The sequence below is a fragment of the Strigops habroptila genome, chromosome 4, assembly GCF_004027225.2.
Source record: "Strigops habroptila isolate Jane chromosome 4, bStrHab1.2.pri, whole genome shotgun sequence".
NCBI classification, from domain to species: Eukaryota; Metazoa; Chordata; class Aves; order Psittaciformes; family Psittacidae; genus Strigops; species Strigops habroptila.
This window is the reverse complement of record NC_046358.1, coordinates 44,012,907-44,027,360: the sequence shown is the minus strand read 5'-3', so window position 1 is coordinate 44,027,360 and position 14,454 is coordinate 44,012,907. Positions and strand designations below refer to the sequence as shown.

The window sequence follows — 14,454 nt, the reverse complement described above, 5'->3', positions numbered from 1 at the left end:
AAAGAAGATGCCAAACTATTCATCCTTCTCCCTTCCTTTCTCCCGCGGGCCGGGGAGGGTGGGGGGGGAGCGTGTGTTTGACTTCTCGGCGGCCTCTCAGGGCTGAGAGCCGGGCGGTGAGAGGGAGAGAGGAAAAGGGGAAGAGGTTTTCTCCAAGATCGCGGTAATAAAGCATTAATCACCGCTCCTGGAATAAATATGATAAAATTCAAGTGCATAGGTTAAAGTTGATCAAAACTGCTCAAGCGTGACCAATGGGCTAAACTTCTGGGTAATGCCTGCGCGCCCTAACACCCCTGTCCCCCTCGGGCTCGCAGCTCCGCACACACCTCGTGCTCCTGTCCCCCACCTAATCCCTTGCTCAAAACTTTCTTGCAGATGATCCAAGCAATACAAGTACTAAGGTTTCACCTTTTGGAATTAGAAAAGGTAAGAGCCATGGAGGTGGGCGGGGGGCAAGCCGTTCCCTCCCTGCCCCCCCCTGTTCCCCCCCCCTTGACTGTTTGGTCTGACTGGTAAACACGGCCAGGGGAGACGGGAAACGTGGTGTGACAGTGTGACCTGTGCCATCAGAGCATGTGACACCCAACAGCCAAGCACAGACCGGCTTTTTTTTTTTTTTTTTTTTAAGTGCAATTTTAATATTTAGTATTATTAAACCCCTTCGAACCGTCGTACCCCTTCCCTCAGTAGAAGCTCTTTTCCCGACTCGGAAATAACCTGTTTAACAAAAAGAGAGATGAAAGCACTGCTGCCTTTCCCCAGCTCCGGCCGGCATAGGAACACCAAGCAGGCGCTAAGTGTTTGGCAGAGGCAGGGGGCCCCTGCGCGGCGTGGGGAGGGGGCTGTGCCCGGGGAGGAGAACGGCTCTTCCTCTCCTCTTCCCTCCTTCTCACAGTCTCAGCGAGTCGCTTCTTTCTCGGGCTCCCGGCCACTCAGACCTTTTTTTAGCCCCGGTTTAAAGCGATCCCATCCCGAGTGGCTAGTTGTACCTGTTTGGGCTGTGTACGCTCCAGAGATACCGCCCGTGTCCAGATCCCAGCGCTCTGATGTTATCATCAAATCGGATTTTCCTCTGCACATCAGGCTGAGCCCACTATCTCTCTCTCTCTAACTTGTTGCTGCGGCAAGTCTCTAGAGAATAATATGTGCTACAACAATTTCTCTATTGTTTCCTTGCCTTCAACTATTGTGCCCCTTAATTAGAGTTATTTGTGGAGTAGATCAGAAGGTTGTTCTTGCTACCAAAAAAAAAAAAAAAAAAAAAAAAGAAGGAAAGAAAAAGGTTGCAGTCCAATATTTTGCCACTATTGATACTATTCTTGTTACTGTTTTCAGGTTCATGAATTGTGCGATAACTTCTGCCATCGGTACATTAGTTGTTTGAAAGGAAAAATGCCCATAGACCTCGTTATTGATGAAAGGGATGGCAGCTCCAAATCAGACCACGAAGAACTCTCAGGATCTTCCACAAATTTAGCCGACCATGTAAGTCCTTCTGATTTCCTTATGGCACTTTTTAAGACTTTAACCTGCTTAGAGGACCTCTCCCAGATTCCATTGTTTTGCTGCTGTTGTCTGTTAGTAGTATTGTTATTACTGCTTTAACCTCTTGCAAGCTGGGATCCCATCTTTACACTTTCTTCCCTCTCTGTAAGGTTGTAGAAGTGCAAAGGGTTCCTTATGTTTCCATCTGTAAAGCAGAGAGTTTGCAATGGTTTGTAAAGTTTCCTGGTCTGGATGGCTTGGGGAGGTAGCAAACTGCGGTTTGGTGTGGGGATCAGTGCTTTCTCCTCTTCTTTGCCAACTCTGTAAGCAATGCAGCAATGTAAGGAAAGAGAGAGAAGAAAGTTGGGGAGAAAGTTTGCTGGTTTGCTCCCCCCTCCCCTCTTGTGGGGATGACAAGTGATGAGAATTATTGGCAATACTACATTGCATTAAAAAAGGGGGTTAGCACGTTAGAGTTTCCAATGCTTGTGCTTTATAGCAACTTATTGTCAGAATATGGACTTATTGCCAAACGCCTGAAGCATCTTCATAATAAAAGACAGTAACCTTGATGAAGCAATTATTAACAATGTATTACAGAAAGCTGGAGAAAATGATGATTGAGTAATCGTAGGTTAGCAGTTGATTTTAACACTTTAGGAGTTGGTGAGTTAGTGTTATGTGTGTAGGACTGCACACTGGTGTGAGTGGTATGGAGAGCGCCTTTGTTTTTCCGGGTTTCAGAGCGGCTTTTGTGATCCTTCAAAAGATGTAGACACGGAGAGACTTCGGGATGTGAAGGGAAAGATTGCAGCTGGTACCACAGAAAAGGGATGGAATAGCTTTGGTTAAAAAGAGTGGGTGTGAACTCTAGTTTATTTATAGGAACGCACCCCTGGGGGAAAAGGGGTTTACACAGTTTTAGATTCAATTGAACTCATAATCTAAATGATACAGTCTAATATTTTAGCGGTTGAAATATTAATTTAACACCCGGTGTGAAGTTAACCATGCTTTCTGCACAGGCGCCTGCCTTCATTTCCCAGTGTGTTAAGAAGAGTAGCTGTGAGCCCAGGGAGAGAATGAGCTTTCTAGGAGCTTTTGTGTCCTTTGGAAACACATTGTTTGTGTGTGTATTTGATAATTATGTTAGTCCTGGACTAAGGCTGAATTGAGAGATAAAATAATAATAAATTCTTCTATATGCCCCACTCCTGGCACAGCATAGATACAGAGCCCAGGAAATATTTTTGGACCCAATCTTTGGCTTTCATTTTCTCATTTGTACTCGGCAAACATGGCAAGACAAGGTTTTTGTGATGTTTTACATTTAAAATCTATTATTTTGAGGGGGGGGTGGGGAAATGTGTGCAGAGGTTCCTGAAAGTTTCTCTGCTTATCAGCTATCTCACATGTAGATAATAAACTCCATGAGGCATGACAGTATTTCAGAAATATTTGTTTTATGGCATTTTACAACCCTAAATTTGTGTGCATAAGTATTCTGGGAGAGTACTAGAAAAGAAATTGAAATGAGTGGCAACCTGAAAGATAGGGGGTCATTGTGTATAATTCAGAGCAACAGAAAAAAAAAGTACATGTCTCTCCAGTACAGTTTCTTTACAAGAGTGTGTTTCAAGTGGAAGTGTAGAAATGGAGCATGCTTATGTTTATATTGAAGAGATTAGATAAACTAGCCTGTTTAGGGTTCTGGCAGATGGCGAATGCTCAAGCCAATTTGCAGTGCTCCATTATAATATTTAAATTCACACACAATGATAGGACAGTGGTGGAGGGGGTTAGCATTTTGATAATTTGATAACTATTATCTTCCCTAAGAAGAATCTCCTCTTGCTTTTGTGGCCCAAAACCCAAGCTCAAATAAATATGACAAGCCATTTATCTTGCACCCGTTAGGGTTTACCACTTCATTGGGTATTATAATTTAAAGCCTTTTATTTCCTGGAGATTTGAGCTATAACATTTTTACTTTAGCCCCCTGCTATTTGTTTTGAAAGGAAGGAATAATTTGTGCAACCAGAACACCAACTGGGAAATGAAGAGTTGTATCACATAGTTACATTTTATTCATGCGTTTTGGGAAATGTGTCTCCTTATTGGATTTTTTTTTTAATATGTATATTAGCGTGTTTTCCCAACAAAACTTTAACACTCTTCTATAGCTTAGTCAAACTACCATGTGTGTACACATTTATATTTGTACTGCACAAGGTTCCAGCAGGAAGAAATCCGCTTTTATTCATAAGGAAGGAAAAGCTTTAAAAAATTGCTAATATAAACATGCAAGACTATCAAAAAATAAGCTATCATTTGTGAGCATGTACCTGAAAATACAGTAGTTCAAGCATGCAAATTTATCCAATCTGACTCTCCAGGTTTATTTTTTCATTTGCTTTGATATGCATATTTAATATACAGCCTCAGGCTAGATCTCATTTGGTGAAAGTTAGTGCAGGGGTGATGATGAGCCACTTCAGAAGGACAGAGATAGCATGTTGTTTCCTCTGTTTTATGTATTGGCTCACTATTCTGATCCTGGGGTCTTCCCCTCATGGTTTTATTTGCACATGAAATACTAGGAGCATTTCAACTGATCGGCTATGCATAATGATAGCCAAAAAGAAGTGTAGGTTAATTTGTTGTGTGCCAAGGTTTCTCTTGTGGAGGTGACAGTTCATGGCAGCTGTTTGACACCCCAAAAATCCATACACCTCTATTCTTACTAAGTGGTATAAAGCTATACCATGTGTGTTTAATGTGGGTGCAAGGGGTGGGAGTGGAGACAGTGGGAATGCTGAACTAAGAACTAAGGCAGCTCTCAGTTTTATTCCTTTGCTAGACCTGAAAACAGGCATAAGGGAAAGTAAGAGCAAGAATTGTAGGATTAGCCAATATTTGCCATAAGACTTTAAACAGGGTACTCAAATAGGGCATGCTTCCCTTTACAAAACCTACTGCTTTACTATGTGTATAACTTAATTGGAAACCAAAACCAAAATCAACAAAGGAATGAACTCTTTGGAGGCATACCTGTGCTGGAAAAAGGAGACAGCTGTAAGCGGTTGTGCTATGCATGTTTGGTAACAAATGTGTTTATTGAATTTTATTTTGGTGCGCTATTAACTGTTATGTAATACAGTAAGTGTAAAGGGTCCAGGGACTTGGTAGATCAAATAGTGCAGTGCCGGCCACAAGAAGCTGAAACTTTTGTTATTACTTTGCGGTGTTTAGTAAATATAACAGCCCATAATTAGCGTTTGAATTTTTAACACCCTCATATTTTTTTATTGCTCTGAGGTATTAGCTGTAGATGGGAAGAAGGTAATTACAGCTAAGCCCTGGCTGAACCAGATCGGTTGGGGGAAAAAAAAAAAAGAAAAGAAAAGAAAAGAGGAAAGAAACCTTTCAAGCTGCAGTTCAAGTTGAGTTTCCCAGCACAGACAATTAATTATTGTCCAATATAAACATTCTGGGCCCTATCCTGCATTCTGTGTTCAGCCTAAGATATCTGTTGAGATTGCCAACGAATCTTTTTTTGTTTGCTTCCATTTGAGCTATTCAAATCTGTAAAACATAATGCTTCTAAAATCTGGAGATTTTAAAACTTTTTCTAGCATAGGATAACCTTTTGTACTTTAGCTACATTTCTTTTGTACCTGGCTTCACCTGGTGCCACACAACTCTTCCTTTAGCGAAAACTTACTTTGAAGCCTAGTAATTCTCCTATAGAAATTTATGGCTCTCCTTCCACTGCCTTTTGTGGGAGCAGGGCCTTAGTCTTTTTGATATTTGTTTATATGTTCTATATATTTGCAGTTCAGAGGTAATAATATACAGGTCATAATTTATAAAATATAATTAAAAATGGATAGAAATATACATATATCTCTTTTTTTGTAAAAGGACTGTTGACAGATTAGAAATCCAATGCCTTAGCTGTAGAAGAGAAATATTAGTCTCATATTTAACCTTTCAGCCCTCAAATGAGGAGATACTTTTATTTTGTACTTTTGGACATCTAGACGTTTTAAATTTCTTTAGTATTTCTTCTCAAAGAATGGTCTGCGCAAATTCCTGACATCCTGCAGATAAGGAAAAGAAAAAAGGGGGGTGGGTAATATTTCTCTGTTCCAGTGATATAATTAAACCTTTAGGTAAGATTTCACTGAATAATGAGGAAGTTAGTGGGGGTACCTGATGCTGCTGTCGCCAGGTACACCACACTTTGATGGACTTCAGTAGAAGTCTGGAGTATGCCAGAAATGCAGGAACAGACCCCAGATGTGCCCTTTCTGTTTGTAGTGTGTCAGAAGGCAAACTAAGTAGCGAACTACAACAATAATAAGGCAAACTTTTTTCTGTAATTACCAAATTTCTTAGTATGTGTCTGAAGACTTAGGATGTTACTGTAGGCCCTGTGCTTTTCTGAAGGGGCAAGGAGCATCGTGAACTTTCCAAGACTGTAGAGAATGTTGTGTATTTCCTCTTTTTGGTGGGCCAAGGTGATCTACAGTTGAAGTTCATCTACAGCTCAAATTTAAGTGTTTTAATTTTAAACTGAGTTCTCTTGAACTCAAGTGATAATGTATTTTGCTATCTGTTTGACACCAGAATTCCTCTTTGGTTTGAGTTTTCTGTCAGTCTAGATGAACTGGAGCCACACAGAATGATGTAGAAGGACAACTGGAAAAACAACAAACCCCTGATTTTTCAAGTTTCAGTTCCTTACTGGCAGGTGGATTACATGTCTGATTTCAGTCTTAATTGGAAAATACAAAGCACATGGCTTTTCAGAATGTGGCCATGTTCTAAGAATGTCAAAAATTCCTCCTGATAATTTTCTCAAATGCAAAGTCTGGGGACAAGAATTAAAACTTGTGCATATATGTGCCTACATACATGAATACCTGACAGATCACAGTGCCTTGGATTTTGTTCAAATTGTGTAATTCTGATACAAAAAAGTTATCGTATTACATATGGACCTGTAAGAAAATAAATCTTGGTAATATCAGGAGTAGTCTTTTTTAGAAAACACACGTATCATGGATCATTTACTTTTTTAAAGTTTCTTTACATAGTAAATTTATTATTGTTGCACTCCACAACAGTCTCTAAGATACCATCCTGAACTACATGCACACAAAACATAGACACATGCATACAACACACAGAGACACATAGAAACACATAGAAACACATGTGCTTGTATGTGTATAGGTTTCTATGTCCGGCATAGTATATCACCTTTTGATATATGGTCATACCTAGATACAGATTTTTGTGGTATCAATCATGTCAGTTGTTCCACTGTGTTTACAGGCATTACTTGTAAGAACAAAGTGAGCAGGATTTGGCTGGGGGAGAAATGCCATCCGTATCAGTACCTTGGTTCAGTTTTGTGTTTGAAAAATTAATCTACCAGAGAAACCTCCAGATCTTTGAGTCCAACCATCTTCCCAAAGAATGAGCTCTATTGTCATTGTAGTTTCTTTTATGAAAGTAAGTTGTGTTTTATTTGTTCCTGCAAGATCAATGGTTTTGTCCAATTCATCTGATAAAATGTAAGGGTCTGATCCTGCCACAGTTGTATACTTCAAACTTCAGTTAATGTTTGTGATCCAAATCCAGCTTCACTTACTCACATGGGTATCAGCTGGCCTGATTGATTTTACTCCCCAGTTATAAATAAGAAGCAAATTCCTTCTGGTTAATTGAGTCTTTAATATCACTATAAAAAGCAGCGTGAGATCAGAATCAGCCCTAGCGGGACTGCATACACTTACAAAAAACTAGCCAGACTTTGCCCAGTGGAAATTCTGGGCACAGAAAGTAAGAATTGCAATTTAACAGAAGGCTATCCTATACCAAATTTCTCTGTTACAACATCTCTCTTCAAGAAATCCTGTAGCAGTTAAAGTTTCCATCAGATTCACCACATCAACAAAAAAGTAATGCGTCAGCTTTGCTTTATATACCGGGAGACTCTTGTCCTTTCTGTTGCCCTTTTCTAGATTTAGCAAAATTCAGTGGTGGTGCCAAATCAATTTTTTTTATTTTTTATTTTTTTTTTTTTTTTTTTTTTTTTAAACTTTCAAGGGAAAAAGCAGTGGCAAAATTGTGTTTTCTAGGGAAGGCTGTGTGTGTAAATGAGAAACAGTGGATAGCAGCAGAGTGATCTCCTGTGGCCCTGCTAGTACAAGCTTTCCCCATATTGTCTCCTGCTTTTATATTAATTACAACTTGCATTATCAGCTGCGAGTCTGTAGCCCAGCAAATAGAAAATACTGCCCCTGGAGACCTAGCTTCTTGTATCTATTTTCCATCTCCTTCTATTGTGCTCTACTCAGTATTCACTGCTTTTCTCCTAGTAACACTGCTCTTTAACACAATTAGGTAAGAGCAAGAGCAGCACCATATTTGACTCCCAATTATTAAAACTACTGGGAATAGACACATGTGTGCTGTTTACCTTCTGTGGTATCTGGCATTAGTTTAGGTCATATGTGTGTGAAAATTTTATAGTATGCACACGTACACAAAACAGGCAATTGCATTTTGGCAGACATCATCCACACTTGTCAACGTGTTTCTGCAAAGTATATTACTAAACTTGCAAGAAGATATGAGAAGCCCTGCTAACATTTTGGTTTTCTGTTTGTTTTGTGTTTTCTGTTTGGTTTGTGTGTGTTTTTTGTTGTTTTTGGTGGTGGTTTTTTTTGGTTTGTTGGTTTTTCTTTTTGTTTGTTTGTTTTTTTTTTTAAAGTGTGATAGCTTAATACAAATTTCATTGAAATGAATAGAAAAGATGCAGTAAAGGTCAGAGGATCTCTTTAGGTACCTGACCTATACTAATATAGTATTTCCAGTGAAGTACACTTCATATGTGTCATTTGGTTCCATTTTTTGTGTGAAGACATACATAAAATAACTACTTCTGATTAGGCATTTGGCCAAGAAGTTTTCTTGAGAGATACAAAGTTGGAAGCAGTCTGGGGGAGAAAAAGAGAAGTCCACTGACACATACAATGATCTTAGTCCAAAGCAAAAGAATGTTGCCTTTTTATGAGGCTGTAAACTCCAGCCCTAGAGTTGTCATTTTTTATATTAAAGCCTAGCTATTTCCCTCCCTTTCAAATTCCTCCAACATTCTACTGTCGCATCTTATAAACATGCCATCTTATTATTTCTGTCTTTCAACAAAATTCTGCCAAATTTCTTCCTCAAGAAAACTGTGTCACAAGAAATTCCCAATAAATACAGTCTGTCTTTCTAAAATGGGGTCTACAAACTGAAGTCAAGAACAACCTCAGCCTGGTAAATGCAGCAAGTGTTTTCAGCTAAAGGAGTCTTATTCAGTGATCCTTTCCAGCTTGTTAGGGTTTTGAAACAGGAGGGCCAGTCTAGCTTTTGAAATACTGTATGATAGATTTTGGATGACATTTTCCTTAAAACATAGCTGAGGTGTTACCAGTTAATTATTGTAATTTTCATATGTGTGATAAGAAGCTCCAACAGCAGCCAGCTTAAGAGAGCCTGCAGTGCAGTAAAATTAACATAACTCACTGTGTTCCCTGAAAAGTTTAGCCTAGGTGAACATGTTGCAATTATTACGTTTTCTAAAAGAAGGTTCCAGCCTGATGTTGTTGGAGGGCTAAACTCATGCTATTCTATTGTTTCTTGTCTTTTTCATGTATGTCTTCTAGCTCTTTATCTGATTACCATCCGGCAAACAGCTGAGGCTAAGAGGCTGCAGAGGGCTGAAGAGCTCCTGTCTGCTGTTTGCCTTCAGCTTGAAGCTATTTGAGTGGCTTCCTAACTCAGAGATAAAAAGAGAAGCTCATAGGCATAACTGTGTTTTAATCCAGGCTGTAAAGAAACTTGCTCAGTTTTTGCATTTTATTTCCATTTGAACTCTTTGTTAACATTATTTTCAACTTTTTTTGTTCTTTTTAATAACATCTGGGTTGCTTGAACTTTCAAGACTTCTCATCTCTCTTTTTGTGTTTGTTTCCACCTCACTTTATAAAATGGGGTGTTTTTTTGGTATATTTTTAATGAAAAAGTCGGGGATTACAGTATTAATAGTGATTTCTGAGATCTAATTAATACAACAACTTCAATGAATATAAAATACTATTTTTTGGTTTGTGGTGGGGTTTGTTGTTTTTTTTTTTTTTCTTCTCCTTGTGGTTCTGTGTGAGGAAAAGTAGATCAGTCCTCTAGGTTTTGGAGGGGGTGGTTGTTTTGTGCCGTAAGTGCTGTTGTGCTGTATGTTGTGCTGACAGGTTAGGCAAATATCAGATACTGGACTGTCTTCTGATTTCATTCATATCTTGTTGCCATGGAACCACGTACATGGGTGCATGTGTGTGTCTGTGTAAGGTGAAGGGGATTTGGATCCTTTTTACCTTTTGGTCACCTAGGGCTTTACTGGGAACCTGTTGAAGTCGTGAGCTCTTCCCTTTGTCTCTGCTGCGCTCTGGGTCAGGCCCGTTAGATTTATGTTACTGAGTATTATAGCAAGCCGTTATTTGGCAGTTCTATTTTGCGTTGCTGTAGAGCATGTGGTACTAATCAGTGCTGGGAGATTACTTTGAGATGTTCCAATATATATTTTGGGACCTGATTCCAATCACACTTACACTGAATTTTACAATGAGTAAATCGGTTGATTTTGTTGAACTTATTCCTACTACACATCAGGGTAGATGAGGTCAGAATCAGTCATGCTCAAAGAACTTACTCAAACCTGTAGCTTGTTGCTTCCAGGATTTCCGCATGCTTTAATAGTCCAGTGTTATTTCACAATGCAGATTTAAGACACACTCAAACCTCAGAAGCAATTTTGTTTTGGTTTTGGGTGTTTTGTTTTGGTTTTTTTTTTTTTGAGGGGGGATTTTTTGTTCGTTTTGTGTTGAATTAGTATAATGCACTTGATTTAACTTGTCACATACAGGTGACAAGTAATGCAGGTCCAGCCTCTAGTCTGATCTGTTTCATGTGTTCTTGCTCTCTTTTTCTGCCAGAGGAAATTCCATCTCTTGCCTGCCTTCATGTGGTGCTGATAAAGCTCTTCCTGTACAGTAGAATTCCTGTTTTCCTTTAAGCAACAGCAGGGTATTGGGAATGATCAGGAAAGGGGAGGAGGACGGGAGGAGAATACACTCAACAAAGTAGCGCTAAACTGTAACATTAAGTTTTCCTCACTTAGCCATTTAAATAGCAGCTCCTTACCCCAGGAAAGCCAATACCTACTAAATTAGAAAGCATGCATGAATTATGTGACTAAAGTACAGTAGTTGAGGTCTTACTTAGCCAAGTTTTGCAAACTTCGTATGTCTGTCTTCTGTGTTCTCTTTTGTCATGTTTTATGCATAGTAATGTAGAAAGAATTACATAAAAATCACTATACATGTTATTTTATATAATCACCTGGTGGTTATTCTTGACAATACTTGTAAGCGAACTGTTAGAGTGATACATCTAGAAAGTCTTTTGAAATGTGTCATATCAAGGTGGTAGTGGGGGGTGAGGAAGAATCTTTCCTGGTGTATAACATCTTTCAGAGAAAGCTTGCTTTTTTCCTCACAACTTTGCATTTGTTTGAAATTTTCCAGCATTCAAATGTGTGAGAGAGAGGGCAGGGTGTGAGGACATGCTCCTCTCCCATGCACATTCTCCTCTACTTCTTGAAACAGTTTTTCTCCTCTTCCTCTTCTCTCCCATCTCTAGTCAGTATGGAAAAACAAAGTGAGGAGAGATAGTTTGCATACCAACTATCCTGATTTTAATGTGAACACCTAGTATCGTAAATGTGCAGGTTGATGCTCATACCCTACCTTCCTGTAAAGCTCATTAAGAAACTAATTTTTTTTTTTTTTTTTACACCACTGAAATATTCTTCTGCAGTACTATTTAAACAATTAAATCCAGACCACTATTTGGAAAATTTAAAAAAGAAAAAACCTGTCCTTTATTTCACCAAGTAAATCTTTGTACCTCCTCTGCTTGTCTTTGCTGAAGAATTTTTACACTGTGCAAATAGTATCGGTGTTTGGCACATTTCACAAGTGCTAATGTTTATACTTTTCCCCCCTCCTCCCATTTTCTCCCGGTTTTCTTTCTGTTCTTCATTTGCTTCATTGGAATGGGAACTGTGGAAAAAATTCCTTGGCACTCTGACACCAGAATCCTTCATCTTGGAGAGACCACGATGATGCAACCTCAACGCACTCGGCAGGCACACCGGGGCCCTCCAGTGGGGGCCACGCTTCCCAGAGTGGAGACAACAGCAGTGAGCAAGGTAAAAGGTCAAACTTTTTCCCTCCGCAAAGTAGGCATGACTAAAATAACTCCAGCTTTTTTTATTATATCAGTACATCTGCCTTAGAGTAAACATGGAGTGGCAGACTTGCAGTATAATCAGCTGTAACTTAGGGAGATGGTATTTCCTTTTCCTAACCTACTTAGCTGCATTTTATTATTATTTCAAAGTGAAATATCTAATCTTCAAACAAGCTTTGTAATAACAATTGATTAGTTCTGCCAATTCCTTTACAAATTTGGTTATCTAGAGTTTATTTTTGTGTGGTGTAAGTAAATATAATGACAGACATACTCTCCAGCTGTGATGCAGTTGTTTGAGCTGGGTTATAGAAGGAGAATTTAACCTGTAGTGTTCGCTGGGGAAGTGACTCCTATATGAAGTTTTGAAGCTGCTAAATTATCTAAAGTAGAAGCAAAGCCCGAATTGGACAGAAAAATGTTTCTTGCAGTGTTTGCTTGTACAAACTTGTTTCTGCTTCTGAAAATCTGGATTCCAAATGGTAAAGAGAGAGGTACCTGAACTGTAAAACCTCTGCTGGATCTATACAGTGAAGCCTTCTTAAGGGTTCGGGAGGCTTGATTTTTATTTCAGGGTTTTTTGTTTTATTTCCTACCGCATTACACCTTGTGTGTGGTCATTTGCATCCATGCTGAGTGAGTGTCAAAGGTTGTCATTCTGATATGATACTGTTTTACACTTGCTTGTTAGAAGTATAAGTGACTCCAGAAGGTATAAGAGTCAAGCCTCAAGTGCTAAAAGTTGGGCAAAGATAGTCTACTGTCACTCTTGGATCAAATTGGAGTTGATTTTTTTAACACCAAAGTTTAAGGTGAGCTCCATTCTTGGGGTTTTTTTGTAAACATGGTAAGCGGTGAGACATTACCTTTATATGGTCTAACGATATGCTTCCTTCACCTTGTGCATCTGCAACATTTTGCCACTGCGTTTCCACCACATGGGGGTTACGCATGCCCAATAGATCCATCTGAGAGGTTTGCCATCCAACTAGCTGTGTGGGATCCCAAACTGGAGAGGGGAGCAGCCTTTGGGGTGAGAGCTGTGGTGACTAGCCTTGCACTGCAGGCCGCTTCCCACCACAGTATTTGCCACACTTCGGCGGCAGAGCAGATATGTGATTTCATGTCTCTCACGTGGCCCACTGTTTGGCACAGAGCTGCACCCCCTCGTCTGTCTCACGATCTGGTGTCATACCCATTGCGATTCTAGGAACTTGAAAAGTTTGTTTCTGGTAGAGTGGTTTGGGTTTGTCTCCTATTGTATGAATTGTTTATACATTTGTTAATCGTATTGCTGACAGAATGCAGCCATGGTACAGGGTGTGATCCAACTCCAACATAAACCACATGGGATTTTTTTCTGTGTGATTGGATTAGAGCTGTACAAGGCCCAGTGTGAACTATTACAGCTTCAGCAGCTAATAACAGGAAGAGTTTGACTGTTAAGCAGCAAATAGGTGTTATGTCTATTAGCTGGCCATACGTTGTATATTGTGGCTAAGATGCTTTGTGTAGCAGACGATCATTTGCATACTTAAAAATGATTCCTTTTAGTTGTCTGAGACAGTATCTTCATTCCAGCTTAGGTAAGAAATTCCTCACACCTGTATCTCCACTCTGCACCCACAACCCCTTAGAAACTAGGAGAATTTCTTCATTGAGCCACGCTTGATGTAAAGAAATACCTTGTATTGACACCCAGAGATCTTGCACTTCACCAGTCTCTGATTTCTTGTCACATAACTCAGAGTGATCGAGAAATGTTGCTAAGCACAAGAAAAAATAGTTGATGACACCTACGCCAACTTCCCATTGGAGACTGAGGTTTACAGTAATATGTACGATTTAAACAAATCTGTTACACTCATTTCTGCAAAAGGGGAAGAACTGCTGAAGGGCCAAAAATCAGTCACTAGTGCTGCCCAGTCTAGCAGGGTAAAATGCTGCTAGTATGCTTCCTTTTGTGCTCAGTTGGGCCTTTTAAAGGAAAGCAGTCGTCCAGTGGCAAATCAGCATTCCACTCAGCTGCTGGCAGCTGAAAGATGTATGATCCTACAGCACCGGCAAAATTCCCATTGGAGACAGCTTTGGATTGCTCTCCTCCCTCAGCCCTGGGAAAGACTAAAGAAAGCGAGGCCTGTATTGAATTTTTCTTATGTTTCCTTGAGGGGGAACAGGATTTACTTCATAAGTTGTGAACTGGCAGTGAGTTAGTCCCAGGCAATACCAAGATGGGTAGATGCCCTCCTGAGCTATTCTGGTGCAGTCACTTTTTGGGGTTAACTTGGTTTCCCAAGTTAAGGTTTCAAGACCTTCCACAAATGCTGCTTCCCATATTCCACTTGCCCCAAACGATTTCTTGGGAATGGGAGCTCATTAGAGAGTCTGGGGTTACATTAGCACTTACGGTCTCCTCCACTGATGCCTGGTGGCAGCAGAGATTGATTCAAACTACAGTCAGTCTCTTCTGGCTCTTGAGAACACTCTTTCCAGGGGTCTCTGCTTTTCCTTAAGTCTATGATGTATCGCTTGTGATTTTTTTGTCTTTTTTTTTTTTTTTTTGGGAGGGGGGTGGTGGTGGTAGAAAGGAGTTGGGTG

The 14,454-nt window shown here is 39.8% G+C and overlaps 1 protein-coding gene across 2 annotated transcripts in view; it reads left to right on the top strand.

The window, feature by feature from the left end:
• MEIS2 (Meis homeobox 2) overlaps positions 1-14,454 on the top strand; it is a 173,423-nt gene that overhangs the window by 4,681 nt on the left and 154,288 nt on the right. For both annotated transcript variants that reach the window (XM_030481671.1, XM_030481670.1), the window contains exons 5-7: positions 379-429; positions 1,339-1,488; positions 11,701-11,815. In XM_030481671.1, coding sequence (XP_030337531.1) covers positions 379-429; positions 1,339-1,488; positions 11,701-11,815 — 316 coding nt within the window. The remainder of the gene's footprint in view (positions 1-378; positions 430-1,338; positions 1,489-11,700; positions 11,816-14,454) is intronic.